General features: G+C 37.7%; 1 protein-coding gene and 1 long non-coding RNA gene across 16 annotated transcripts in view; one reads left to right on the top strand and one right to left on the bottom strand.

Annotated features, from left to right (window-relative positions):
* NIN (ninein) overlaps window positions 1-10607 on the top strand; it is a 98485-nt gene extending 87878 nt beyond the window's left edge. For 6 of the 12 annotated variants that reach the window (XM_027065687.2, XM_027065693.2, XM_027065692.2 and 3 more), the window contains 3 exons: window positions 677-877; window positions 4412-4525; window positions 6665-10607. In XM_027065687.2, the coding sequence (XP_026921488.2) occupies window positions 677-877; window positions 4412-4525; window positions 6665-6874 (525 nt within the window). In that variant the 3' untranslated portion in view covers window positions 6875-10607. Of the gene's footprint in view, window positions 1-676; window positions 878-2671; window positions 3196-4411; window positions 6635-6664 lie in introns of those variants that run through there. The other 6 variants (XM_027065697.2, XM_053224445.1, XM_027065696.2 and 3 more) reach the window with 3 other exon arrangements.
* Window positions 1-25866, bottom strand: part of LOC106981951 (uncharacterized) — a 76057-nt gene that overhangs the window by 35064 nt on the left and 15127 nt on the right. The gene's annotated exons all lie outside the window — the stretch shown is intronic.

Genomic DNA, 25866 nt, shown 5'->3' with positions numbered 1-25866 from the left:
GTTGCTAACCTGGAAAATAGTCATTGAACATTTGCTTTTAAGAGTCTTTATGAATGGTAAGTAAAGTGGCAAAACCCTAAAGCTGAACCACTTTCTCCCCTTTGCTTACCCCAACTTGTGTCTTTATTTTTATTTTTTAATGCTTTTATTTTTGAGACAGAGAGAGAACATGAGCAGCGCAGAGAGGGAGACACAGAATCCAAAGCAGGCTCCAGGCTCTGAGCTGTCAGCACAGAGCCTGACGTGGGGCTCAAACTCATGGACTGTGAGATCATGACCTGAGCCGAAGTCGGATGCTTAACCGACTGAGCCACCCAGGTGCCCTGCTGTTTTCTTAAACAGGCATACTTAAAAGTTCTAGTGCCAGAAACAATGAAGTAGAATTCAGACACATGACTTATATCATGTAGCTCCATCATGAGTGAGGAAGTACATCTTTTAAGTCTAAAACTTTTAAGAAATCCTACTTCTTAACTATATTGTCTCCTAAGGAAAATGACCCTTCCCATTATTCACTTCTTACTCAAGTCACGTACTGTCCTGTGTTCAAGTGATCAGTGGGTCTGAGAGGCCATTAATGAATTCATCAGCTTCGTTCCCTCTGCTTGACATTTGCAAGGGCAGCTCTGTGCTTGAAGGCACTGCGGCTGACCAGGGCTCCGCCTCTGTCCTCCAGATGCAGCACCTGAGGTCCACTGTGATGTTTAGCCCATCCCCTCCCACGTGGGATCTCCAGCTGCACCAGCAGCAAGCCTGTCCGACGGTGCCCAGGGAGCAGTTTCTGCAGCTTCAACAGCAGCTGCTGCAGGCAGAAAGGATAAACCAGTGCCTGCAGGAGGAACTTGAAAACAGGACCTCCGAAACCAACACGCCGCAGGTACGAGGCTCTGTTTTCCCTCACAGTAAACTCAGATCACCTAATTTGACTGGTTTATTGGGAAGTTCTACCCGTTCAGAGGTGGAGATTAAGAACTTATGTGTCTGTTGAAGAGTCCCACCTTACCTGTGTTTACAGACCCACGGAACTGCAGTGTTGTTTGGGTTTGGTTTTTTGCAGTGATGCTTTTGAGCTCTCAGCTTCTAAGCTGGGTGCTGAAGTGTTCTGGGTCTCCTTTGCACATTCGTAATCCATGACGAAGGATCAGGATCACTTAAGCACAGTGTACAGCTGACCTAACAGTTTTTGACTTGACATTTGTCCGATGCCAGAAATATTACAGAATTCAAGTGCACCTCTAGGATACGCAGTACTAACACAGCCCCCTAGGTTTTCCTGTACCTGAGGGGTACAACCTGCTGAATTCCATAGAATTCACAAGTGGGGACTTTGTGGAGTCAGTGACATAAAGGAAAAATGTCAACTATGTTTTTTAAAATGATCTAGTTTCAAAAACTCTTTCAGAAAATCAACATCTTTTTCCCCTTCCCTTTGAGTTAGAATCATCCTAGCTTGTTACAGACACAATCTGATACAAGCTGGGTTTTCAAATAGTTCTCTTAAGTGCTTCATTCATAGTCCAGCTTTGCTTGTCAATTTTGTTTATTCAGAACCAATAAAATTAAAATTACTCCTTCATTTGTATAATTTTAAATGAATCCTTTCTGGTTTGGATGCTCATCTTCTGTCTCTCAGTGGACATTTAATAAGGAATTTCCCCAACTCCTTTTCCCTAATTGTCTCAAAGTGGCTTTGCAAAGTCAAATTAGCACTACAATTACACAGTGGAGCAGTTCTGTCTTCCTCTTCTCGTAGTATATATCTATGGTTTGTCATTATATCCTCTGTCATCTGCCCTTTCAAACAAAAGGTTACAATTAGTTTTGTCTTTTGTGCTTTAAAAATCCACGTTTTTGGAAGCTTCCTCTATTCCGCTTCAGTTTCCAAATATTAAAATTGTGTAGATGGGCTGTCGAAGATACTTCAGTAATTCATTACAGAATTGAGTTATAAAACCTTGACCTCAGTTTTTAACAGACATTGTATCCATTGCTTTCTCATTCACCCTGTTTTCAAAACATGTTCTTCCGACCCACCTGCCAATGTTTAAAAATAAAAAAATATCCTTTTACTCCAATTACTTCAGGATAAGATTAAAAAAACCTTAGCACAGTTTTTGCCTAATTTTTTTCTAATGTTTATTTTTGAGAGAGAGAGAGTATGAGCAGGGGAGGTACAGAGACAGAGGGAGACACAGACTCTGAAGCAGGTTCCAGGCTCTGAGCTGTCAGCACAGAGCCTGACGTGGGGCTTGAACTCACAGATTGCAAGATCATGATCTGAGCCAAAGTCGGACGCCCAACCAACGGAGCCACCTAGGCGCTGCAAAGACTGTTGAGGTTTTTGTACTAAAAAAAAAAAAAAACAAACTTTTTTCTCCAGCCAGATGGCAGAGTGGACTGCTTATTGTTGTCTCTAGAATACCACTGCAGGCTCTCCTGTTTCTGGCCCCTGAGCTGACACTAATTTTAAGATTACAGAACATTATTAGAATCTGCACGTCGCCTCTGTGTGTGATGTGGTTTCTTCTGCCTCTGTGTTGCTTTGCTTGCATTGTAGTGTTAATGTGTGTGCTTTTAAAGATCGTTTGCATTATAGATGTGTGAATTTAGACTCCTCCCCAAACATGATCCTGACATGGGGTGAAGTATACCACTTGCCTTCTTTCTCTAGGCCTTGCTACCGGAGCAGCGAGCAGTGCATGCAGATTCCTACAGAAGGATTGGGCACCTGTGAAAACTGGGCTGCTATTGATGACATTTCTTACCATGGCAGCTACTCAGATGCACACGCTACCCCCCCCCCCCCCACACACACAGAGACATAAGCTGGAAAACATTTTGGAATCAAGTGCTCTTTTAAGTTATATTATTATTATTAAGCCTTTGCAGTATTAGGTCTCTTATTTATTAACGTAGAAATGACAGTTTGTGAATCAAATTCACAAATTTCAGCTTGTTACAAATCATTTTATTTATACCATTTAAAGAATGTGGACTTGAGATTCTTGAAAGGATGTATTCTATATATTTTCTCATTCCATATGCTGTAACTATTTTTAATAAGAGGTACTACTTTTATATATGGAATTGGAAGAAAATTTGGGTTATTTATACTGTTTTGTATAAGATGTATCATGCTTTTTTGACAGGAAAAAGAAAAATTTTGATGAAACAATAAAATAAATTTTAAATATATGACTGCCTTTGTTTTTCCTCTTTCCTCACTCTGGCCATGCTCCATGTTCTTCGAGTTATATGTTATGTTTTGTTTTGTTTTTTAAAGCAAGTAGAAATCAGGCATCTTCCATTTACGTTTGACCTTTAAAAAGCCATTCTATCTTTTAAAATACAGGTTTTTTTTTTTTAAAGCTAAATGTTCTCAAAGCTTCTTTCTTGAAATTAACTTCCTGCATTAGACTTTGACCTACTACAGTTGTCTTCAAACTAATCACATGGTTTAGTTGTTTATAGCTCAATAAATGCTGTTGCTTTATCCAAACATTGGCTTCCAGTTCACGTTTGGTCATTCTCCATGCTTTTAAAAGGGGTTATACCATCAGCCATTAACACCTGAGTTTTGCTTAATGCTTGAAGAACCTTTAAAAACCTGAAATTCCTTACATGGACATTTTCGTGACCTGCGGGGAGGGCAGCTGGCTGCACTCACACTCTCTTCAAAACCCACATAACTCCTTAACCTATCACTGTTGTGTGAAGAGAAGAGAAGCCCTGGCTGTTTCTGCCCTCTCGTTTTATCTATGAGTTGTTTGTGGGGAGATTCTTAAGTTTTTTTTATGATAAACCCAGCCTCCAATCCAGATGTTTGCTTCACAGTGGCAAGTCAAATTGGGAAACAGATGACAACAATAACTGGCAGGAAGAAGCCGGTTATTATAAAGAAAGGAACAGTAACACCCTCACAGTAATCAGCCATTTTACACAGGAAAAATGGACACGCAAATTGCAAGCTGACTGGAAATGCTAAGTGATCCTGAATAAACTCAGTTTTGTTTTGGTCTTGGGAGACCCACAGTATTGCCAAGGCCCAAGTCACAGATGGAAGGTTGATGACCTTATTTTTAATTTACCATTGAAAACTATTTTACTAGAAGAAGTGCACACAGGTACTAAAATACGGGTTTTAAGAATTTTGCTTTATCTCAGGGGAAGATAGTAACACAGGTAAGATTTTTTTTTTTAATCTTTGATTCTCTGATAGGATTACTTTTCTAGTGTGCAACCCATGCAGTGTTCAGAGCCCCCATTTCATCAGAAATCCACCCCTCCCGTTACAAAGGCACATATTTACTGTCCTTTCTCTAGGCATCTTGTGGGAAAAATAAATTACTAGGGCTTTCTTTTCGGTATGGCATATTTTTCAAATGACAACACATTTTTTTCTTCCCTTCAGGGAAACCAGGAACAACTGGTAACTGTCATGGAAGAACGGATGATGGAAGTTGAACAGAAATTGAAACTGGTGAAAAGGCTTCTTCAGGATAAAGTGAATCAGCTCAAAGAACAAGTGAGCCTCCCGGGTCCTCTCCACCCACCCACCCCACATTCCACTTTTAACTCCAGTTTTACATTCCTTTATTGCCATTAACGTGTTAATTTTTGTTGTCAAATAAAGGCAAATTCTACTACAAACGTATAGCAGGACTTAGGATTCACTGTCCCCCCTACCACTCCAAAAATATGAAATCTGTATTCTACATTATTTTTCCAGAGCTCTCCTAAGGCCTGTTTGTCCACAATTTTAAAAATGTACATTTGCTAAGAGACTCATCTGGACCTAATGCATTCCTAATGAAGTTCCGTGGCTCAAATTTAACTTTTGTAGATTTTTTTTATTTGCCAGTAAACATTCTATTTAAATAACTAGAAAATTTATGTTGGTAAAAAATGGGGAGATAATAAATGGAATTTTAGCTTTGCTGTTTGCGACGGCTATGACGACTTCTAAAAGTCTTCTGGCTATATCCAGACCCCAAAAGGCTGTGCTCTGAATTAGAATAGGGACCCTGACCTGCTGGTGGCAGGTGTGGCCTGGGTTTAGAAAGTGTTTGTGTAACCACTGAAGAGACATGCAAAAAAGGACCACTCTATAGTAAAGATTTATAGCTACTTTGGAAACTGAGATTAAGACCTGGGGAGGTGGGGGCAGAAATCGTCCCACCTGGTTTTCTAGACACATAAAACTTAAGAATAATAATACCAAGAGAAGGTCTTAATGGAGAATTAGACAGCAACTTTTCTTTTCCCAATATCTTAATCACAAAATGGAAAGAAAGTCTTACACAATAAGCATTTATTCAACCCTGTGATCATTCACTTATTCAAAACATAGTTACTACATGCCAAGTCCTTTTCTCAGTGCTAGAGATATGACAGTGAACAAAATCCTGCCAATGGGGAGCGTAGTTCACATACAAGGTATTAAGCATTTGGCAAGGTGGTAATTTTAAACAAAGAAAATCCGATCCACTCTATTTTCAGCAGAGGGGAACACAGGGAAGAATACTTGATCTAACTCCATGGTTTAAAGAAAGTTTCCTGAAGGCCTCTTCAAGTATTGACAGCTGAGTAAGATTTGAACAGGTGAAGAAGTGTGAGAAGGGCATTCTAGGCTACGGGAACATCATGCAGTTACAACATATGGTGTGTGGACATCTACAAATATTTTGGCATTAACAGATCATAGTGTCCTGAGAGGAGTAGGAGAAGAAACGGGAGAAATAGGGAGGAGTGGGCAGTAGAGGGTCTTAGGATGAAGAGCCAGGAGTGTTTTGTCAACGGCAGGAAGGAAGGGAGAGAAGAAGGGATGAATGTTTCCTTAGAACAACTCAATAGAGTAGGTTAGTATGTTACACTTGCCCGTCATCTAGATTCCAGGCTTCAGGTGTTATCGTCTTTATCATTGCCCTTTGCAATGCTAATAAATTAGCCACTCTCCGTTGTTCTTTTTCCCCCTGAAACCTCTATACTTTTAGATGCCCTGGTTAAAAGTGCCTGTAAAATGAGGTGTAATGAGGGAAGGGAGGGTTGGAATACATATAATAGGAACCAAAATAAAATTATCGCAAGGCCACTGACAAGTTTTCCCATCCCTTGACTATATATTTTAACCATAAAAATTAAAGTCTATCTTCTGACAAGTTCTATGTAAAAGAGGAAGAGTTAAGGAAAAGGAGCTGCCCAGATCTTACCTCTGTATTATAATACATGAACCAAATTTTAAAATAATCAGTAGGTTATAGCTATGAATGGGAAGGAAACTCAAGCATCTGTTAAGAACAGAGTTAAAGTTCACACCCTAAACCTCAGAAGTTATGAAAGTATTTTGCTATTTTTAGAGAAAGAAAAAGCAGTAACACCTAATTTACTTAGGTGGGAAACAAAAGCTTTCATTTTTTGAGCTTTCAAATATCAATCTGTTCTTTTATTAGTGGCTTCTACAAACTTTATGCAAAGAAACAGCTTGGAAAAAGTGGATGTGCTCTGCCTGTATCCCTGATGCCACGTCTGATGTTAAACCTGTATTGTTAAATAAAAGAATATAATATAAGTCATTTGCCTTTATGAACAACTGTCCTAATGTCAGACCTTAAACTTAAGACAGTTACAGAAATGGCGTCAAAATGTTTCTGGTTTCTGTTTCTAGCTGTGCAAGAATACTAAAGCAGATGCGATGGTGAAGGATTTGTATGTTGAAAATGCCCAGTTGTTGAGAGCTCTGGAAATGACTGAACAGCGACAAAAAACAGCAGAAAAGAAAAATTACCTCCTAGAAGAGAAGATTGCCAGCCTCAGTAATATAGTCAGGAATCTGGCACCAGCACCACTGACTTCTACACCTCCCTTGAGGTCATAGCCAAGCCAAAGGATACACTCATTTGTGCACTTTACTGAAATGGATGGAACATTTCAGTAGGTTCTCTCAACCTTTTTTTTTTTTTTAAACCTTTACTGGTTTAAAGTTCAGCTCAACCTAAAACTGCCAGCAACAGAACTGTACTCTCCATTCACTGTAATTAGTTTTTCTAAAGAGACTCTAATGGAAGCTGCAAATAGTCACATATTTCACTGTTTAAATTATTCCCCAGTTTTGAATTTTAAAGACATACCCTGATAGCCACCAAAAAGGTGGGTATATGAACACAATGCAAGAATCTTAAAACCCCCAGTTGTGAATAAGTTAAAAGACAAAACAAAACAATATTATGTACAAATGTTTGTGTAAATTCCAGGTATTTTAAGTTTTAGATCTGATGAGTTTGTTTTGATCTTTATTTGAAAACCAAATGTCTGTCTTCTTACACATTTAAATATGGAGAAGTCATTCTGTTTCCAATAATTTTGGCTCTTTAGTGAGAGACCCTGAGCTCAATAACCACGGAGGACAGAAGAGCCAGAGCCCATGTACTTGACCTTCTAACACCTATGGCAGTATTACCACTCCTGATGGATTATGGATACTAAAAACTGATTTACTCAACTGCACTGTTAACTAAGGTTAAAACTGTACTTGCTTTAAAAAACCCAACTGTCTTTAAGCATTTTTTTTCCTTCTGACAAGTTTCATTTGGGGAGCTTATCTTCTAAGAAATGGATAAAGCCACATTCTTATAGCATTTGAGCTATAAGGAAAGCACTGAACACAAACCACTTTCAACAGTTACTCTTAGAAGAGAGTTAAGCAAACCATGTGGTTTTCTCTCTCTCTACAGTCTTGGAGTTCATCAACTTACTTTTAGGGTTGCTTCAAGAACTCAGGGAACAATATTTTAAATGGTCTTCCTGAAACACTGTAGGGCCTCTTTAAGAATCTGAAATGCATAAGCCATGTGACCTTATTTGTCTTAGATTTAGAGCCATAGGATTTTTAGTTTTACATTTTTACTGAATTTACTCTTTTGGAAAAAACATTGATTTTAGCATTAAAAACCTAACTTGAAGTTATTATTTGTTTAACAGAGGAATAGGAAGTATGGAAATTTTAACCTAACACCTCAAATCTGATCATAAGAATTTCTTAACTCTGATAAGCACTGGCATGCATTCTGAGGTAAAGGAATGCCAAATAGGATTTTCCATTCAGTCGCAAGACCAGAACTTTCTAGAACAGTCAACATTTTAGAATAGGTAACTTTTATTTTCCCCAAATAAAATCTTTGCTTCTAGCCCACTTCAGCTAGTCAGGCATTGGTGGAGGACTTACTATGTGTAAGACACTAACAAAGCTCATCTTAACTAGCTATTTGTTTTTGTAGGACAGCAATTAGATGAGAAAAATTCACTCTGATACATTCCTGGAAGGCCAAGCCCATCAATTTACAAGACAAATAACAGCAAAATCACATACTGCTTTATGGGCAGCAACAAAAGATGATGCAAACCGCCTAAGAGGTCATATAGAGTTAACAAAATCTTTGGGCACCTGGGTGGCTCAGTGGGTTAAGCATCCAACTCTTGATCTTGACTCAGGTCATGATCTCACAGTTCATGGGATGGAGCCCCTCGTGGGGCTCTGCCCTGACAGCATGGGCCTGCTTGGGATTCTTCCCCTCTCTCTGCCCTTCCCCGACTTGTGCGCGCAAGCACTCGCGCTCTAATAAACAAAAAAAATTTTTTAACAAAATTTGCATCAAGCAACTTTAGATAGGTTTGTGGCCTAACCATCTATTAGTCCCACCTGACAACCTACTGCCAGCACCGGAGTCCTCACTACCAGAGCTCTGACAAGGCATGGCCATTTGTGGGACTGGAATTCACATTCATGAAACAGACCTTTTCATGTCTGGACAGCTCTTATCAGAAAGTCATGAATACCCCCCTGGAAAAATAACTAATTTTAATTCTTCCCTTTAGTTATCCTTCAAAACATTTGATGTCTGCTATCACGCCTTCCTTAATCTTTCTTCCCCAGTACAAACATTACTAGTAACCCCAACTACTTGTATGGCATAGGCTTTAACAGAGAATCTTTTTCACTGAAATCTGTGGATAGACCTAGACTACTAAGGTCATAAATAAACTATGCATCTGTGGTATATTTATGTAATATGATTCAAGTTAAGGTTACTGCTATCAAAACTGAACAAGCAAATTACTCAAATTACGGCTTTAGCATATGATCACATGTGTTGTATTTTTTACGTTATGAAAAGCATAGGTTAATTTCTCATCAATGTGTATTTACATGTATATAAAATGCTGTACAATGCATGTAAATAGGACTTTCTGGAAAGTTTTAGAAAACATTCAGAATCCCCTTTATCCAAAAATCAAAATGCTGCTCAAATGAAAGTTGACTCAGTCAATATCTAGGTGCTTATTCATTTCTTGCTTTACTGCACTTATAAAATTGCAAGACCAACATGAGAAATAGGTACCTTAAATTTTCACATTTGTGCAGTTTATTTTTGTAGACTAGAGTGGGAATTTAGCTGGCAATTTATAATAGCACGTTATTTTATAGGCATTTAGCCACTTGTTTATTAAAAGCACTGGTTAAACTTTCTTTGTATTTCTGAACAGTTATTTATGTTAGTTTCAGAAGATGGAATCTTCATTTCAAGGAAAGAAAATCAGGTTTGCCTTTGTGATATGTTAACTGAGACGAAAATGTGTGTAACAAAGCCTACATTGTTCTATTTTTGCTTTCTTATGCTTCTTAGAGCCTGAACTCTTAAGCTCAAGTTGTGAGGGGAGAAAAGTAGAGAGGGAGGGGTAGAACTGATCACAGTATTTTATTTTTCTAAAACTCTTTTAAAACCCAGATTTTAAAAACTATTTTAAATGTGAATCCTTCCCAGGAGCTTCAAATGCATTGCTTATGTATTTAATCTCAAGCATATTTTACATAAATAGATCACAAAATCATGAGTTTTTAGGGTATCAAAGGAGGTCTTACAGGTCTAGTGTTTCAATAATGTACAAATACCCAGGTCAGGTATTGTTATGATGAACTTTTTTTTTGCTGGAAGAATGAATAAAAAGTCTACTTTATGGTCAACTTTGACATGTAGGAATGATTTTTTGTGGGTTTTTTTCTTGAGTGAAGAAAAAAAAAAAAAAGAAATGTGTTGTTTTTGTCAGCATCTTAAAAGGTATTCCCAATCCAGGCACGACTAAGTGCTTTGTAAGAGTATTGAGCAAGTCTTGTTTTGAATGGATTACCTATAATGACTCAGTGGAATGAGAGACAATTTCGGCCAAAAGCCAAGTCAAAACCTAATAACCAAAGTATTCCATATTTAAAACTTATTATATCATGTTAGGGCCTATTTGAACATCTCATAGACTAAAACAGAAAACACTGCATGGCATATGGATAGCTGTTTAATAATAAAAGTTAGCTCTTTATTTCTCAGCTTTTTTGAATGATTTAACATGAGAAGACACTTTCACACCATGATTTAAGGGAACACTGGTTTTGTGGAGGAAAAAAAAAACAAGTTCATCAAAAGCCATCCACAGGATAACTTTTTGAAATAAAATTGTGTATGTGTTGATATCAACTTTGTATATTTCATCTTAGCCATTCTATCTTAGGAAGGTTTTAATGTGAGCTTAAGATGTAAATAAATAATTTTGCAAACATGGCTGTTTTGTATACATCCTGAACTTTTAAAGTGTCCATGTGTTTACCATTGGTCCTTAGAGTAAAAGCATCAAAAATACTGCACTAAACACATTCTACAAATGCAGAGTCTCAGTACCCACTCCAGACCTAACACCATATTCTTCATATTCTGCATTTTAAGAAGATCTGAGCGTTGGGACTCCATTTCTGTCATAGAATTGAGGACTTCTGGACCAGCCAGGTTGGGGTCTCTGTACCCTGTAGTATGGTTCATAATTTACTTCTAGAATCCTGACTTAACCTCAGGCGAGGCCCTACTTGAGATTGTGGGTGCTTCCGAAGTGGCTTGGTTTCACTTTTCCATCTTTATGGATGACTCAAACTTTCTTAGTTGAGCTGCTCGTGACTGGTTAGATATATGCAAGTATAGTCATAAAAGTTAACCTGAACATTGAGGCACTAGCTGAATACTGAAATGTAGAAGCAAAATGGTGGCCAAACCAGACCCATCTCACAAGCCTTGTTTTATTTACTTTTCAAGCTTTTACTTATTTGACAGAGCAAGAGCATGCAGGGGAGAAGACAGAGAAAGGGAGGGAGAATCACAAGCACGCTCCATGCCCAGTGCAGAGCCCAATGTGGGGCTTGATCTCACAATGGTGAGATCACAACCTGAGCTGAAATCAAAAGCTGGATGCTTAACCAGCTGAGTCACCCAGGTGCCCCTCAAAGCTTTCATATCAGCCACATACTGCCTTTATGAGGCAAGAGCTATTATTCTTTACAGATGAGTAAATTGAAACTTGTGACTTACTCAAGGTCACACAGCCAGCTAAATAGGGCACTCAGGACTTAAGGCCCAGATTTGTCTATATTAATATGTTGCAGCAACACTTGTATCAATTTCTACCTCCATCAAATGCATACTATAAAGAAAAATCTAAATCATTCCTGGCTTACTGTATGATCTGATGGGGGTAGAGTATTTATACACACAAAAAGTTAGGAAAAATGTATCCATGTAGAAGATGGTTACACTTTGTTGGTAGATTCAATACTATGGGCACTAGGATAAGGAAGGTTAACATCTTCAGGTATTTAATTTTTTTTAATGTTTATTTTTGAGAGAAAACACGAGCCAAGCAGGGGCAGAGAGAGGGGGGACACAGCATCTGAAGCAGGCTCCAGGCTCTGAGTGGTCAGCGCAGAGCCTGACGGGCTCAAACTCACAGGCTATAAGAACATGACCTGAGCCGAAGTCAGACACTTAACGGACTGAGCCACCCAGGCGCCCCAACATCTTCAGGTATTTTAATGTAGACTGGGGAAGGTTCTTCACCTATTCTATTAAAGGTAATTGTGTATGTGCTTCATTGAGATTAGTGTAACCTGTTTGCAGTCTCATTCATCTTGCATTCAAAAAGTCATGTTTTCTGATATTTACTTGGTGTCCAATAAAATGGTTAGATTTTAGTCAAAGGATCAGAATTTTAACCTAAATTATATAAATTATCTGTTGATTAAAAAGTTAAATTTAAATTAGGTAAAATAGGACATAAGTCACAAAAGTGGTTTTTATTTAGTGTTTGGTTTTTGCCTCATTTATAAATCCGGGAAAATAATTTAAACAAGTGAACATCTTTAAAAAAAAAAATTAAAACTCCACAAAGGCAAACCATAAAACTGAAACAGTGAAATGCCAACTAAAGAGTAGTCAACTGTTGCGGGGATGGTGCCTGGGTGGCCCAGTTAAGCATCTCACCAGCGCAGGTCATGATCTCAAGGTTCGTGGGTTCGAGCCCCAGGTCGGGCTCTGTGCTGACAGCTCAGAGCCTGAAGCCTGCTTCTGATTCTAGGTCTCTCTCTCTCTGCCCCTCCCCCACTCATGGCTCTCTTGGTCTCTCGAAAATGAATTAACGTAAAAAAAAAAAAAAAAAAAGTAGGCAACTGGGGTGCCTGGCTGACTCAGTCAATAGAGCATTGGACTCTTCATCTCGGGGTCATGAGTTCAAACCCCACATTGGGTGTAGAGCTTACTTAAGGAAAAAAGAAAAAAAGGAGGCAACCATGTAAAATAAAGCTGGATACCTTCATGTTAAAAGTATTTAATTCTAAATGCATGAGATATGCTTTACTAGTGAAGGCAAAGTAAAAATCTGAACAGTCCTTATAGCCCAGATAAGCATTTACCAAATATTTTTCTTTCCTGTTTGGAATTTTGTCTGTCTTCAAGATCTCAAGCAGGCACCAACCCAGTCCCAGGCACTAAGATGTTATCCAGTATTGCAATGCTATGGACAATAGGGATTATCCTAGAAAAATGTCAATGTTAAAAAAGCAGAAAAAGAAGAAAGAAAGAAAGAAAGAAAGAAAGAAAGAAAGAAAGAAGAAAGAAAGAAAGAAAAAGGGGAAAAGCCTGCAGAAATGTTCTACATTAAAGGAGACCAAACACACATGACAACTAAATGCAATACCTACTCCTAGGTTATAATTTTATAATGGAGAAACCAAGGGAAAAAAATGGGATTATGGATGGTGTAGTGTAGTATTTTATCAATGTTAAAAATTTAATGACATTGATAATTAATGTGTTTATGTAAGACTATTGTAAGGAAATATACAATGAAGTTTTTTAGGGATAAAGAACCATAATGTATGCAACTTATTCACAAGTGATTCAGAAACAAAATTACATACACGCACACGTGTGCACGCACACACACAATAAAGTAATGAAGCCAAATGTTTTTTAAAAAATGGGGAAAGGTTATGCAAGTATTTGTAATACTCTTGCAACCTTCTTTAAGTTTGCAATTATTTCCAAATAAAATGTTTCCATGTATAACATACACTAAATGTGAGGGCACCTGGGTGGCTTAGTAGGTTAAGTGTCTGACTTGGGCTCAGGTCACAATCTTGTGGTCCATGAGTTCAAGCCACGCATCAGGCTCCGTGCTGACAGGTCAAAGCCTAGAACCTGCTTCAGACTCTGTGTCACCGTCTCTCTCTCTGTCCCTCCCCTGCTCGCACTGTGTCTCTATCTGTGAAAAATAAATAAACATTGAAAAAATGTTTAACAAAAAGAAATCTAAATGTGATAGTAGGCCTTTAAAGTTAACCTCATAGCAACTCTGAACAGTAGATAGTATTCCAATGGTAGAGAAGAGGAAACTGACTAGAAGCCATTTATGGCAGGTAGAAAACACACTTTATCCATGTCTACAAATGCTTGTACTCTCCTGCTACCCTAGGAAGAATGTGACTCAAAGAAACAAACTTGTTGCAGCTAGTTTAATTTAAAGGGGATTTACTATAAGGAATCAAATTTGTTTAATGGAACCCAAGGGCAGAAAATATAGACACACTTCACTAAAGACCTTTGGTATTCTCCCCTACCACCCCGCCCCCATCTCTATCCCTATCTATCTCTCATCACATGGTCTCTCTTTGCTTTTCTCCCTGCACCAGTGGGGGGGGGGGGGGGGGGGGGAGGCAGCAGCAGTGTTTTCCTGCTTTCCATCATGTCCTTATTCAAATTCCAAGTAGAATCCAATCATTACTTCCAAGTCACAATTTCAAATTCTTTAAAAATCTGATTAGGTCATGGAAAGAGCCTTGCCTGGTCAGTCAACTATGGATAGCAAGAGTCAGGGTCTTGGGGTACGGTACAAGCCGCAGAGGCTACTGCGTGAGACAGAATACTCTCCTATATCAGGGGTTACAGCAGACAGTGAAGGAAAATTAGGCTAAAGATATGCAGACAGTAGATAAAAACAGCTTTAAAAGGTAGAATTTCAGGGGCACCTGGCTGGCTTACCCAAGGAGAGAGAGGGAAAGAGAGAGAACCCAAGCAGGCTCCTCACGGTCAGGGCAGAACCCCACGTGGGGCTCGAACCCACAAACCATGAGATCATGACCTGAGCCTAAACGAAGAGTTGGATGCTTCATCAACTGAGCCTACCCACGCACCCAGATAAGTACCATTTTAAATGCCACCTGGTGACAAATGTAATTGTTCACTATTCCTGTTATTCCTACCTTTTGTCCTTGTTCCCTGCCCCCACTCCTTTGTCCCAATTCCTACATTTTCTCCAGATATCACATATAGCTCCATCAGAGTGTCCACCCAAGTCACAGTGGGTGTAAGAAATACCACCTACCATAACCTACTTAAACAGGACAATCCTGTAACAACTTATTTAAAATATTGACCAGGAAGGCAAAAGTTAAAAGTCTTTTCAAAAATATAAAAACCAATGAGTCTGGGTGGCTCAATCAGTTCATCTGAAGCTTGATTTCAGCTCATGTCATGATCTCACAGTTTTGAGATCAAGCCTAACATCATTTAGCCCCGCATTTGGCTCTGTGCTGACAGGGCAGAGCCTGCTTGAGATTCTCCTTCTCCCTCTCTTTCTGTCCATCCCCACAGTCTTTCTCTCAAAATAACAGGAAAAAAATTTACATCATTATATATATATATATATATACACACACACATGTATATGTACATATATACACATACACACACATTATACATATATATATGAAGAAGGCTTAAATTTTGTATTAAGACCATGCATAAAAGAAATTCTGTTGAAGTTTTTCAAAATATTTTCCCTTAGTCTCAAGGACTGGTGTAGGAGCCCCTCCTATGTGCTCATAAGCACCTTCCACATTCCCAGGTAAAATAGTAACACTCTGTGTAATTGCCTACTGCCTTGTCTCATCTCCATTAGACTAAGACCTTTTAAGATAAGAACTAGTGCCTTATTTACCATGGTATTCCCAGTTCCCAAGTCAATGCCTGAAAAAAAAAATTGGTGCTCAATTAATATTCATTATATGGGTGGAAAAGTGTATAGATTTCTCAGATTGTCATCCTGTAATGGCACTGCACTCACAGGAGACTAAGTATCCCTACTGTTGTATGTATAGGATTTATGGTGCCCTTCTCAGTCTTCTCTTTATTGTTTATTACAGGACCAAAATTTGGAGCACCTGGGTGGCTCAGTCAGTTAAGCATCCAACTTCAGCTCAGGTCATGATCACATAGTTATTCAGTTTGAGCCCCAGGTCAGGCTCTGTGCTGACCACTCAGAGCCTGGAGCCTGCTTCAGATTCTGTCTCTCCCTCTGTCTCTCTGCCCCTCTCCTGGTTGTGATCTCTCTCTCTCTCTCTCTCTCTCTCTCAAAATTAAACAAACATTAAAAAAAATTTTAAGTACCATAATTTTAAAAAATAGTAAGAAGTTGTAGAAAAATTTCCAGGTAATTTAAGAAAAACTCATCTTCCAGCATGATAAAAATCAAGTGCTATATTCCAGCAGTTGAAAGAATACATTTCCTGTCCAGGCCCATAAATCACAATCTATTAATTCTGACAAAAAGTAATACAAACTCATGACACTGACATTAGTGGCTTCTAAGACAGTGTAACAAGTTAAATACCACTCTTTCTTTAAAAAAAGAAAAAGAAAAAAAAGGAAAGGAAAAAAGGGCAAATTTCTAGTGAATTTTTTTGGATAGAGATGCTGGGCTTAAATTATCACATGTAATGTTACAATTGTTTAATCGTTGCTATTCAACAAATTCCAACATTCTAACTTTTCTGGTAAAAGCAAAAACGCACAAGTTGGTTTCTGCTCTGAGTGCATGCAATGGGGTCAGCCTCTGCCTCAAGGTTTGTGCCTGGATGGGATTTAAAAGTCTTCCTACAATAAATTGTCACCACCTGTTTGAACCTAGCAATCTCATGATACAAGACAGTCTCTTCCCATCCACTCTTTTTTTATTTCTATTCTTCTCATTAGACATGTACTTTAAAATGAAGTTATGCAAGAACCAAGGCCACTTCAGAACAATTCCTTAAAATTTCCTACCAAAATGAAAAATAATTTTGCAACTTCTTAAATTCAAACATTAAAGACTACACATATTTTTAAAGAATATTCTGAAAAAAAATTTTTTAAAGCACTATGAAGTAAACATTATCCCAAATCCTAACACCCAGTAGAAGCCACGATTAATATTTTGGTGAACTCTCTCATATGTGGAATTTAAAAACAGATGAAAATAGTGGAAGGAAAAATAAGATAAAAACAGAGAGGGGTGCCTGGGTGGCTCAGTTGGTTGGGCTTTTGACTTTGGCTCAGATCATAATCTCGTGGTTTGTGGTTGGTGAGTTCAAGCCCCTGCATCGGGCTCTATGCTGACAGCTCAGAGCCTGGAGCCTGCTTTGGATTCTGTGTCTCTCCTTCTCTCTGCCACTTGCCTATGTATGTTCTGTTTCTCTCTCCATCTCAAAAATAAAATAAACATTTAAAAATTTTTTAAAAAAAGATAAAACACAGAGGGAATGGGGCACCTGAGTGGCTCAGTCAGTTAAGTGTCTAACTCTTGATTTTTGGCTCAGGTCATGATCTCATGGTTTGTGAGATACAGTGCCATGTGCTGACAGCGTGGAGCCTGCTTAGGATTCTCTGGCTCTCTCGCTTTCAAAAATAAACATTAAGAACAAAAAACAGGGAGGAAAACAATTAAGAGACTCTTACATATAGAGAAGTGAGGTTTTCTGAAGGGGTGTCGGGTGGGGCAATGGGCTAAATGGGTTGTGGGCATTAAAAAAGGGCACTTGTTGGGATGAACACTGGGTGTTATGTGTAAATGATGAATCACTAAATTCTACTCTGAAACCAATAGTATACAGTATGTTAACTAACGTGAATTTAAATGAAAATAAATTTTGTTGAACTCTTTCAGACATAATTTTGTGCTTACATATGTACACATACGCACATATTCACACAATTTTATGTAAATGACAGCATATGCATACATGTGTGTATACATATACACACACATACATGTGGTTTGCTCCATAATTCTCCTGTATAACAGACGTCACATTATCTTCCTTAACTAATGTAAGTCTAACTTCAAGCTCCTCACTCTGGTGTCAGTGACTTGTTGTAATTTGATGGTTACAATCATCCTTTGTAAGATTGTACAAGAGTCCCAGCTACTAACCATTAGGCTACTACCCTCTTTTACTCCCATTTATTACAGAGTTTAACACCTGGATCAATATTTTGTAGACAGCTATTCCTGTCATTATTCTTGACGACTTCCATTTCCATATAACTGACAAGAGTCCAGGGGAGGTGGTGAAGTTTAATTAGATAGCAATTCTTTTGAGAAGTTGGGTTGTAAAAGGAGGTAGATATGACCCACAGAGAAGACTTGTTTTTAAGATAGAAGACACTTAAGTATCAAACTTGAGTCTAATGGAGATCAGAAAAGTGAGTTAAAGTAAAAAAAGGAGGAAATAACAGATAAAGTGGTCATGATAAAGGGACAAAAAGGCAAGGAGATTGAAGGTATGTCCAGGATAGAAGTTTAGGGAGGGAGCACAGAATCTAAGCTAGGTGAAGAGGGCAATGGAGACAGGAGATGGATGTGGGTGAGTGGTTGCCATATGCTGCCAAGTAGTAGCGTCAGTGTTTGGGAGTAAAGCTTTTTTTTTTTTTTTAATTGTTAAAGTGTATTGAACTACAGAGGAAAACTCCACATATAGCTAAACAGTTTCCATTACAGATCCGGTACAGTTACTGTTTTTTTTAAATCATTTTAAAAATGTAATTTATTATCAAGTTGGCTAACATACAGTGTGCTCTTGGTTTTGGGGGTAGATTCTTGTGATTCAACACCCAGTCCTCATCCCAACAAAGGCCCTCCTCAATGCCCATCACCCATTTTCCCCTCTCCCCCGCCCTCCCCTCATCTCCACCTCAATCCTCAGTTTGTTACGTATTTAAGAGTCTCTTATGATTTGCCTCCCTCCCTCTCTAGGAGTAAAGATTTTTTGAAGGGACAGTGCTACAGTAGATTAGTAGAAGGAAAAAAAGGATGGTCAAAGAGTGGGATGTTAAAAGGATTCCTGACGTAGTACACATAAGGGTCATAAAGTGGGGAGAGGAAAAGATCAGGAGAAATGAAGAGATAAAGGATATGAAAGGCTAAGATTTGGGATTGCTTTCCTGTCAGATGTCTGTCCCCATCATTTCACCAAAACTGCACTTGTCAAGGCCACTAGGAACTTCAAGTTATCCCATTCCAACCTGTACTCCACAGAGCCTCCAAAAGAAGTTCTAAAACAAAATTGTAGGCCACACTAAAACAAAATTGAACATCACATTCTTGTTTAAAGTCTTTCAGTGTCTCCCAATAACCTCAAACTCAAGTCTCCATTCTTTAAGATGGTCTATATACAAGACCTACATGTTCAGAACCTAACTCCCCACTCTTGCTCAATGTACCTCTGCCCCACAACAATTCAGTCATACTAAACTTTGGTCAACTTCCCAAAGGGTAAGGCTGTCTTTTCATAGGCTGTGTCTTTTTGGGAAGGAAAGGCAGAACAAATAGTTGCCTTGAATTAGCCCTTTCTCACATCTTCCTTAAAATAAGAACATTGACATTAAGCCATTCAGGGTATCACCCAAATTTCAGACTAGCTTTTTCAGTAGCTGGGTGTGACCATATGGCTAAGTTTTGGCCACTGATATGTGAGAAGTCTGGGATGAGGTCTTAAAGGGGACACCTTTTTGGTGACTTCTTTGTTCCTACTATCTGGAGTAAAGATGATGGCTGGAGATCTAGCAGCTATTTTGAACCACAAAGGTGAGGGCCTCATCCTACAGGTGGAAGAGTGGATTGCTGGAAAGAGCTGATCTCTCAGATTGATGTAGTTGTCATGTGAGGCCTGAATTGAATCCATCTGCAGTGGTTATTCAGCCATAAAAGAGGAAATCTTGCCATTTGTAACAATATAGATGGACTTTAAGGGCGTTATGCTAAATGAATTAAGTCTGACAGAGAAATACAAACCATATGATTTAATTTATATGTGCAATCCAAAAAAACAGAAACAAAGCTCATAAATACAGAGAACAGATTGGTGGTTTCTAGAGGCAGGGTTTGGGGGCCAAAAGGTACAAACTTCCAGTAATAAAATATGTAACACTTGGAAATGTAATCACAGCAATGTGACTATAGTTAATACACCACTGTGTATTTGAAATTTGCCACAAGAGTAGATCTTAAAACTTCTCATCACAAGAAGCAAAGTTTTTAACTATAAATGGTGATGGACATTACCTGGACTTATAATGGAAATAATTTGAAATGTATACAAATAATGAGCTGTTGTACTATACACCTGAAACTAATGTAATATTCTACCACTTTTACTTCAATTAAGAAATAAATTATTGAAGACTCCAGAAAGTTTTGTTTATGTGGGTTATATTCATATTAAACATACTGAAAATTAAGATTGAGAAATTTATTTTAAAAATCTCTGGAACATCTTTACATAAAAGGAATACACTTTTAATTTGTTTAAACCATTTTAATTTTGATTTTGTGGTCACATGCAGCCAAACCTAATCCTAATGGAGACCAGGAGGCAGTTGGGTATTGGGATGAGATAGAGCGGTTTTGACACTTTAACTTGAACCCAAAGAGTATAGAAGATGCATGTCACTCTGGGAAAGATGGAGAAGACCAATATAGGTAGAGTTTAGTTCTATTAGTTGGCTTTCTAGAAAAAACAGGGTAAAGTTTTATTTTAAAGGAGATCTATCTACTAGGAAAGGACAAAAGTGGTATCTTGAGAGAGAGAGAGAGAGAAGCAGCAGGGCATAGTGTTAGAACCTAATTAAGTGCAGTAGTTTTATTTTGACATCAACTTCCAATGTGAAAGTCTCTAAATTCTGCTTTTCAAGTAGTACTAACTTGGCTGCACTTTGACCCTGAAATAAGATTGTTCTTAGTCTCATTAAACAACAGGCAGAACTAGATAATCACACATACGGTGTGTGTAAATACATGAAGTTAGGGTCTTTAGAAACAAAGCCATCAGGTTTTTTTCCCCACAGATAACAGTATAAGGACATAGACACAGGGCAGTTTTTTAAAGATTTTCTCACCTACCTGGGAATACTCACTCACAATGAGGATCTAAAATGAGGAGGAGTCAAAACAGGTAGTAAAATACATTGAGAGCATCTTTAAAGATTCCTTTTGAAAGATCACTTAAGCTTTTTTGTATTTTCTAAGAATACAAAGGCTGTCAAAAATAACTAGTGGGAACACAATAGTTCAAAAATTGTAGGATGCAGCAAAAGCAGTTCTAAGAGGGAAATTTATAGCAATATAGGCCTACCTAGAGAAACAAGAAAAGTCTCAAATTTCCTTACACCTAAAGGAACTAGAAAAGAAGAACAAAGCCAAAGTTAGTAGAAAGAAGGAAATAATAAAGGTCTGAAAGGAAATCATTAAGACGAATAAAAATAGAAAACATCAATGAAACCATGTACAAGTTGTTTACAAAAATAAAATTGATAAACCTTTAGCCAGACTCAAGATAAAGATGGATGGGGTGCCTGAGTGGCTCAGTTGGTAGAGCTTCTGACTTCAGCTCAGGTCATGATCTTGTGGTTGGTGAGTTCGAGCCCCACATCTGGCTCTGTGCTAACAGCTTGGAGCCTGGAGCCTGCTTTGAATTCTGTGTCTCCCTCTCTCTGCCCCTTCCCTGTTTGTTCTCTCTCTCTCTCTCTCTCTCTCTCTCTCTCTCTCTCTAAGAGTAAGTAAACATTAAAAAAACAAAAAAGAAGAAAAATAAATGGAGGACTTAAATAATACCAAACATACAAGAGAAGTAGCAACAAACACCACAGAAATACAAAGGTAAGAGACTAGTATGAAAAATTATAGGCCAACAAATTGGGCAACCTAGAAGAAATGGATAAATTTCTAGAAATATACAATCTTACAGAACTAATCAGGAAAAAATAGAAAATATGAACAGACCAATTACTAGTAATGAAATTGAATTGATGATCAAAATACTTCCATCAAACCGAATTCCAGGACCAGATGGATTCACAGGTAAATTCTACCAAACATTTAAACAAGACTTCGTATCTATTCTTTTCAACCTATTCCAAAAGGTAGCAGATGGGAAGTTTCCAAATATCCAAGTACATTCTATGAGTCCAGCATTACGTGGATATAAAAAAAAAAAAAAAAAAAATCAGACAAAGATGCTACCCCCATCCTCACACCAAAAACAAAAACAAAAAACAAAGAAAAACAACAAAACAAACAAAAGCTACAGGCTAATATCCATGATGAACATAGATGCAAAAATCCTCAACAAAATATTACCGAACAGAATCCACAATATAGTAAAAGGATCATTTACCATGATCAAGTGGGGTTTATCCCAGGGATATAGATATGGCTCAGTATCTGCAAATCAATCAACATAGTACACCACATTAACAAAATGAAGGATAACAATCATATCATCATCTCAATAGATGCAGAAAAAGATTTCACAGAATTCATCATCTGTTCATGATAAAAACTCTCAACCAAGTGGGTTTAGAGAGAACATATTTCAACATAATAAAGGCCACATATGACAAACCCACAGTAACATACTCACTGGTGAAAAACAGAGCTTTCTCTCTAAGGTCAAGAGCAAGTCAAAGATGTCCTCTCTCACCACTTTTGTTCAACATAGTACTGGAAATTCTAGTCACAGCAATCAGACAAGAAATAAAAGGAATCCAATTGGTAAGGCACATGATATTTGCAGATGACATGATACTATACATAGAAAATCCAAGATTCCACCAAAAAACTCTTAGAAGTAACAAATGAATTCAGGAAAATTTTAGGATATCAAATTATAGAAACACAACTGGTTTATATATATTGAACTAATAATGAAGTAGCAGAACAAGAAATAAGAAAAACAGTTCCACTGACAGTTGTGCCAAGAACAATAAAATACCTAGAAATAAACTTAACCAAGGAGGTAAAAGACCTGTACTCTGAAGACTATAAAACACTGATTAAAAGAAATTGAAGATGACACAAATGGAAAGATATTCTCTGTTCATGGATGGGAAAAACAAGTAATGTTAAAATGTCCATACTACCCAAAGCAATCTACAGATTCAATTCAATCCCATCATATACCAATAGCATGTTTCACAGAACCAGAACAAATAACACTGAAATTTATATGGAACCACAGAAGATCCCAAACAGCCAAAGCAATCCTGAAAAAGAAGAACAAAACTGGAGGTATCATAATCCAGATTTCAAGATAAAAGCTACAAAAGCTATAATAATCAAAACAGTATGGTACTGGCACAAAAACAGATGCAGAAATCAATGGAACAAACTAGAGAGTCTGGAAATAAGCACATGGTTATATGGTCAATTAATCTGTGCTGGGTGCCTGGGTGGCTCAGTCTGTTAAGCATCCGACTTCTTCTCAGGTCATGATCTTGTGGTTTCCAAGTTCAAGTCCCATGTCAGGCTCTGTGCTGACAGCTCAGATCCTGGAGCCTGCTTTGCATTCTGGGTCTCTCTCTCTCTCTCTCCCCCTTCCCTGCTGTGTGCACATGTGCACACTCTCATAAATAAATAAACCTAAAAAAATTTTAGTTAAAAAAAAATCCATGCCAAAGGAGGCAAGAATATACAATGGGTTAAAAAAGTCTCTTCAATAAATGGTGCTGGAAAACTGGACAGCCACATGCAAAAGAACAAAACTAGACCACTTTCTTACACCATACACAAAAACTCCAAATGGATTAAAGACCTGAATGTGAGACCTGAAACCATAAAAGTCCTAGAAGAAAACACACACAGTAATCTCTTTGGCATCAGCCTTCTCATTTTTCTAGATAGGTCTCCCAAAGCAAGGGAAATGAAAGCAAAAATAAACCATTGGGACTACATCAAAATAAAAAACTTTTGCACAGTGAAGGCAACTGTCAACACAACTAAAAAGCAACCTACTGAATAGGATAAGGTATTTGCAAATGATGTATCCTGGAAGGGATTAATATCCAAAATATATAAAGAACATAACTCAACATGAAGAAAAACCAAATAATCCAGTTAAAAACAGGCAAAGGACCTGAATAGATTTTTCTCCAAAGAAGACATAAGGACGGCAACAGACATATGAAAAGATGCTCAACATCACTAATCATCAGGGAAATGCAAACCAAAAATCACAATGAAATATCACCTTACATCTGCCTGAATGGCTAGTATCAAAAAGACAAAAAAATGGGACACCTGGGTGGCTCAGTCAGTTAAGCATCCAACTTCAGCTCAGGTCATGATCTTGTGATTCGGGAGCTCGAGCCCTGCGACGGCCTCTGTGCTGAAAGCTCGGAGCCTGGAGCCTGCTTCTACTAATTCTGTGTCTTCCTCTCTCTCTGCCCCTAACCCACTCGCATTCTGTCTCTCTCAAAAATAAACATTAAAAAAAAATTTTTTTTAATGGCCAAGCACCTGAATAGACATTTTTCCAAAGAAAACATTGAAATGATCAACAGATACATGAAAAAGCACTTAACATTACTGATCATCAGGAAAGTGCAAATCAAAACCACAATGAAATAGACATGTTATTAGTAAGGAGATTGAATCAGTATTCAAAAACCTCCCAACAAAGAACCAGGACCAGACAAGTTCATTGGTGAATTCTACCAAACATTCAAAGAAGAATACCAAGCCTCAAAATTAAAAAATAAAAAAAGGGCCAGTATCCCTGCTGAACTTAAATGCAAAAACCCTCAACAAAACATTAGCAAACCAAACTCAGCAATACATTAAAAAGATCAAGTGGGATTTCAGGAATACAGGATGGTTCAACATCCCCAAATCAGTTAATATGGTCAGCACATTAACAAAAGGAGGTATAAACCACATAACTTCAACAGAAGAAAAAGCATGTGACAAAATTTATCCCTTTATGACAAAAACTCTCAATAAAATAAGTACAGAGGGAATGTAGCTCAACATAATGAAGGCCATAGATGACAAGCTCACAGCTAACATCATACTCCATGGCAAAAAGCTCCAAGTTTCTCCTCTAAGATTAGGAAAGTAGGATGCCACTTTCATTCAACATAGTACTCGAAATCCTAGCCAGAAGAATCAGGCAAAAATAAATAAATAAAAGGCATCCCAATTGGAAAGGCAGGAGTAACTTTGTGCAGAGAACATGAGATTATATGTAGAAAACCCTCAATACCCCCCCCCCCAAAAAAAACCTGTTACAACTAATATAGTAGACTTTCAAGATACAAAATACACAAACATCTATTGGTTTCTCTACACTAATAACAGACTTTCAGAAATAGACATTAAGAAAACAAATGCAATTATATCAAAAACAATAAACTAGGAATAAATTTAACAGAGAAAGGTCTGTATGTTAAAAACTAGAAGATATTGATTAAAAAAGTTCTATACAAGACAAATGAGCGAAAAGATATTCCATGTCATGGATTGGAAGAATATCATTAAAATGTCTGTACTACCCAAAGCAATCTACAGATTCAATGCAATCTCTATCAAAATCCCAGTGGCATTTTTCACAGAAATAAAACAAACAATCCCAAAATTTGTATGAAACCAAAACACCCCAAATAACCAAAGCAATCTTGAGAAAGAACGAAGCTGGAAGCATCAGGTTCTGATTTCAAGCTATATTACAAAGCTAATTAATACATTATGATATTGGCATAAAAACAGATACAAAGATGAATGGGACAGAAGAGAGAGACCAGAAATAAACCCACACATATATGGTCACTTAATTTATAACAAAAGCAGCCAAAAATATACAATGAGGATATGGTCTCTTCAACAAATGGTGCCAGGAAAATTTGAGAGCCACATGCAAAAGAATGAAATGGGACTACTACCTTACACCATATACAAAAATCAACTCAGAATAGATTAAAAACTTGAAGATCAAAAAATTCCTAGAAGAAAATGGGTGGTAAGCTCTTTGATATCAGTCTTCATGTTTTCTTTTCTTCAGAAGTTTTTTTTAATGTTTTTTAATTTTAATTTAATTTTTAATATGAAATTTATTGTCAAATTGGTTTCCATACAATACCCAGTGCTCATCCCAACAGGTGCCCTCCTCAATGCCTATCACACACTTTCCCCTCCCTCCACCCTCCATCAACCCTCAGTTTATTCTCAATTTTTAAGAGTCACTTATGGTTTGGCTCCCTCCCTAACTTTTTTTTTTGCCCCCTTCCCCTTCCCCATGGTCTTAAGTTTCTCAGGATCGACATAAGAGTGAAAACATATGTATCTGTCTTTCTCTGCATGACTTATGTCACTTAGCATAACACTCTCTGGTATTTTTCAGAGAGAGAGAGAGAG

Source organism: Acinonyx jubatus, chromosome B3, assembly GCF_027475565.1.
Source record: "Acinonyx jubatus isolate Ajub_Pintada_27869175 chromosome B3, VMU_Ajub_asm_v1.0, whole genome shotgun sequence".
Classification (NCBI taxonomy): domain Eukaryota; kingdom Metazoa; phylum Chordata; class Mammalia; order Carnivora; family Felidae; genus Acinonyx; species Acinonyx jubatus.
The sequence above is the reverse complement of the archived record's forward strand: the minus strand, read 5'-3'. Positions and strand labels throughout refer to the sequence as shown.